We start from the raw sequence: 3922 nt of genomic DNA on the forward strand, positions 1-3922 counted from the left end.
GTGATCCACCCACCTCGGCCTCCCAAAGTGCTGGGATTACAGGCGTGAGCCACCGCGCCCGGCAACACCTTTTTTTTACTCTTAAGTCACCATCTCCTTTCTCTAACTTTGAATTCTCTTTTTTTTTTTTTCGAGACAAAGTCTGGTTCTGTCACCCAGGATGGAGTGCAGTGGCACAATCTCAGCTAACTGCAACCTCTGCCTCCCAGGTTCAAGTGATTCTTCTGCCTCAGCCTCCCAAGTAGCTGGGATTACAGGCATGTGTCACCACACCTAACTAATTTTTCTATTTTTAGTAAATACAAGGTTTCGCCATGTTGGCCGGGTTGGTCTTGAACTCCTGACCTCAGTGATCCACCTGCCTCAGCCTTCCAAAGTATTGGGACTATAGGAATGAGCCACTGCACCTGCCTGCTAACTTTGATTTCTATAACCATTATAAGTAACTCAAATTTGCGTTTTCCCACTAGTATTTGCAAGGCATTTTTCTATTTACTACTTTATTTGCTTGGTGTAACATGCATGTGAGGAAAATTTATTTATGCCTTTTGTGCAGGTGAAGAAAATGCACAGTGGAAATCAACCAGATGTCCAATGATAGTGGCACGGTCAAATAAATGTAGTATAATTGTGAAGATATGCAATGAAACCGAACCATTTTTATGTGCAAAAAAAGAAAAAAAAATCATGAAGATAGAATACTACATAGCAGTTAAAAATGAAGGTGCTCAGCTTAGTGCACAACATAGATGATTGTCACAAACACATTAATGTTGAGAAATAAAGCAAGCCATAAAAGAAAATATATGACAAGCATCCACTTACATGAAGCTCAAAAATGGGTGAAATTAAAAGTACATTAGGGAAGAAAAAAAGTACACTATAAAGAAAAGCAAGGAAATAATGGAAGGCTAGTTGTTACCTCTGGGTAGAGATAGGGGTTTATGAACAGGAAAAGGCATATAGGGGAACTTCTGGGGTGCTGAAAATGTTTATTCTTTTTTTTTTTGGAGATAGGGTCTTACTCTGTTTCCCAGGCTGGAGTGCAGGAGTGTGATCATGGCTCACTGCAACCTTGACTTCCTAGGCTCCAGAGATCTTCCTTCTGCAGCCTCATGAGTAGCTAGAACCACAGGCACACACCACCGTGCCCAGCTAATTTTTGTATTTTTGGCAGAGATGAGATTTTGCCATGTTGCCCAGGCTGGTCTAGAGCTCCTGAGCTTAAGCAGTCCACTAGCATCAGCCTCTGAAAATGTTGGGATTACAGAGGTCAGCCATTGTGCCCAGTTTTTTGTTGTTTTATGAGAGACAGGGTCTCACTTTGTCACCCAGGCTGGGGTATGTGGCACAATCAAGGCTGACTGCAGCCTCGACCTCTCAGGTTCAAGCAGTCCTCCTCCCTCAGCTCCCTAAGTAGCTGGGACTAAGATGCCCATCACCACACCTAGCTAACTTTTTGTAGAGATGGGGTTTTGCCATGTTGCCCAGGCTGGGGAAGGAGTTTTTAAAATTGAAAAAAAGGACCCATAAATTATGGTACATCTATACAATGAAACATTAGGAAGCCACTAAAAAAAGAATGCAGTGATATAATCTCAGAATTAAAAGTACTAATAGTGTGTTACTATTTGTAAAACTAAAAGGGGGGTATTTATACATACGTAAATGCTGGTATGCACACAGGACTGATACCTAAGGAATCACAAACAGTGGTACCACTGTGTGGGGGGAAAAGGAGGATTTAGGTTTGGGAGTAGAGACTTCCTTTTTACTAAATACCCCTTTGTATTTCTAATTTTTTTTGTTTTATCTAGCGCAAGCATCTTTTTCCCCCCTTTCTCACTACAAAGATCCAGAAGAGAAAGTTTTTTTTTTGAGTGCAAAACAGATAGCTCCATAAATATACAGCCAGGTTTGGGAACCACTACCCTAGTTAACTGCCAACTATGTCTTTACTCTCATGTGTATACTACTCTCAACTTTAAAATTTCTGGTGGTTTGCTAATGCCTTTCGTGAAATCTCAAGCCCTAAGCTCAGTCTCTCTTTTCCATTTTTACCCTCTGACTTCCTGTATCATCACAGTGGAGAAGTTTTGAGGGGACACTGGATATCCACCCGTCTCCTCATTCCAATCTTTGAAACTGTATCCAAATGTCCCCCTCCTGCTTATAACCTGGGTCCCACAAGGTCTGCAATCATCCCCCAAGTCTCTTCTGTGAAAGGACAGCAAGACGACAAAATTTGTCTGCTGCCCTCCAGATGCTAGACTGGAGTGATAGAGAGGGCGGAAAAAGGGTACTAACTAACTTTTGAAGCATTTGCCATCATAAGTTCAGACTGCCTGCTCCTGTAGGATATCCCAGTGGCTACAAATAGATGTGGGAGAGACATTTCCTTATTTTGCATGTGGTTTGACTATAATCATTATATGTCTAGGAATAGTTTGCAGTAAGAAGAGTGGCAAAACGTTCCCATTCCCTCGGGCAAAACGTTCTATTTCCTTCTTGATCCTCTCCACTGTAATCTGTCAACTCACCTTTTTTTTTTTTTTGAGACGGAGTTTCGCTCTTGTTACCCTGGCTGGAGTTCAATGGGGGGGTCTCGGCTCACTGCAACCTCTGCTTCCCAGGTTCAAGCGATTCTCTTGCCTCGGCTTCCCAGGTAGCTGGGATTACAGATGCCCGCCACCACGCCCGGCTAAATTTTTATATTTTTAGTAGAGACGGAGTTTCACCATGTTAGCCAGGCTGGAGTGGAACTCCTGACCTCGTGATCCGCCCGCCTCGACCTCCCAAAATGCTGCGATTATAGGCATGAGCCACTGCGCCCGGCCAATTTAGTTTTGTTTTTTTTAAAAATAAACATGCAGGCTCCAGGGTTTGCCCTGCACTGTATAGCACACACGAGTCTCAATATCAGACATGATTCTGTCACCCTTGGCTCTTCTCTCCCAGGAAACCAAACCTAACCCCATGTTCCCAAACGTGTCTCTGGACGCCCCCTCTTCCCAGCCAAGGCGCCAGGCACGCTGGACAGAGGACACCCTAGATACAGGGACCATCCCCACTTGGGGTCTGGTCCTGAAGGAGAAGTGGGAACGTGGTTGTCAAGGACCCCTCTCTAAGAGAGATTCCTAAGACAGATTGTGGAACACTGGCGGACAGTCACCAGCAGCACTGGGTCGGTCAACGCCACGCTTTATACTGGTTTTGGGAAAGTTTCCATGGGTGTGATGCCACGCCCAGGCCAAAACCACAGAGGATGTGGAGGCAGCCAACCTCTTGGCTACGGATGCTCCAACCCCTTCCCTGTCACTCACCCCGGAGTTACACCCCACGTCCAGCCCCAGAATCGGCTCGTTCTTGGGACTCTGCGGAAAGAGCTGTCGAAGCAGCTCCGGGGGCAGAAGGCGGAGCCGTTGCTCCGGAGGGTGGAAGCGAGAATAATGAGGAAAATTTCCGAACGGGGCGGCCCCAGGTTCCAGAACTCGTGGTTCCTCTTCCGCCGCGGTCTCCTTAACGCCCCCTCCAGCGAGTTCCGTGGGCCCAGCCATTAGATTCTACGCCACCACAGCGCCCCGACGGAACCGGAAGTCAGGAACCTGCGGTCGGCGTCGGCAGTGGCCGTGCCAGTGCGCGTGCGCCGAACGGCGAGGGCGGATGGGTGGAATTCTGTGGTGAATCAGAAAGGCTGGCCTGACTCTGTCTCTGCGTACCTGGAGCCGGCTAGCGCGTGGCGCTCGCGTTGTATTATTGAGTCCTCATCTCAACACTTGGAGGGGATTAGCAATATCCACGTTTTAGAGGGAGGAAACAAGCTCTGAGGGCTAAGTGTCTTGGCCAAGCTAACACCATTTGGAAACTTGGGCTACTTGATCCAGAACAAGTATAATAGTTTGTTGGGATCTTGGAAATCAAT

General features: G+C 46.6%; 1 protein-coding gene across 1 annotated transcript in view; it reads right to left on the minus strand.

The window, feature by feature from the left end:
- BCDIN3D (BCDIN3 domain containing RNA methyltransferase) overlaps positions 1–3612 on the minus strand; it is a 5213-nt gene extending 1601 nt beyond the window's left edge. The window contains exon 1 of the mRNA XM_017545801.2: positions 3324–3612. Coding sequence (XP_017401290.1) covers positions 3324–3557 — 234 coding nt within the window. The 5' untranslated portion in view covers positions 3558–3612. The remainder of the gene's footprint in view (positions 1–3323) is intronic.
- Between the last annotated feature and the right edge of the window lie 310 nt (positions 3613–3922).

Source organism: Cebus imitator, unplaced genomic scaffold (genome assembly GCF_001604975.1).
Source record: "Cebus imitator isolate Cc_AM_T3 unplaced genomic scaffold, Cebus_imitator-1.0 Scaffold181, whole genome shotgun sequence".
NCBI classification, from domain to species: Eukaryota; Metazoa; Chordata; class Mammalia; order Primates; family Cebidae; genus Cebus; species Cebus imitator.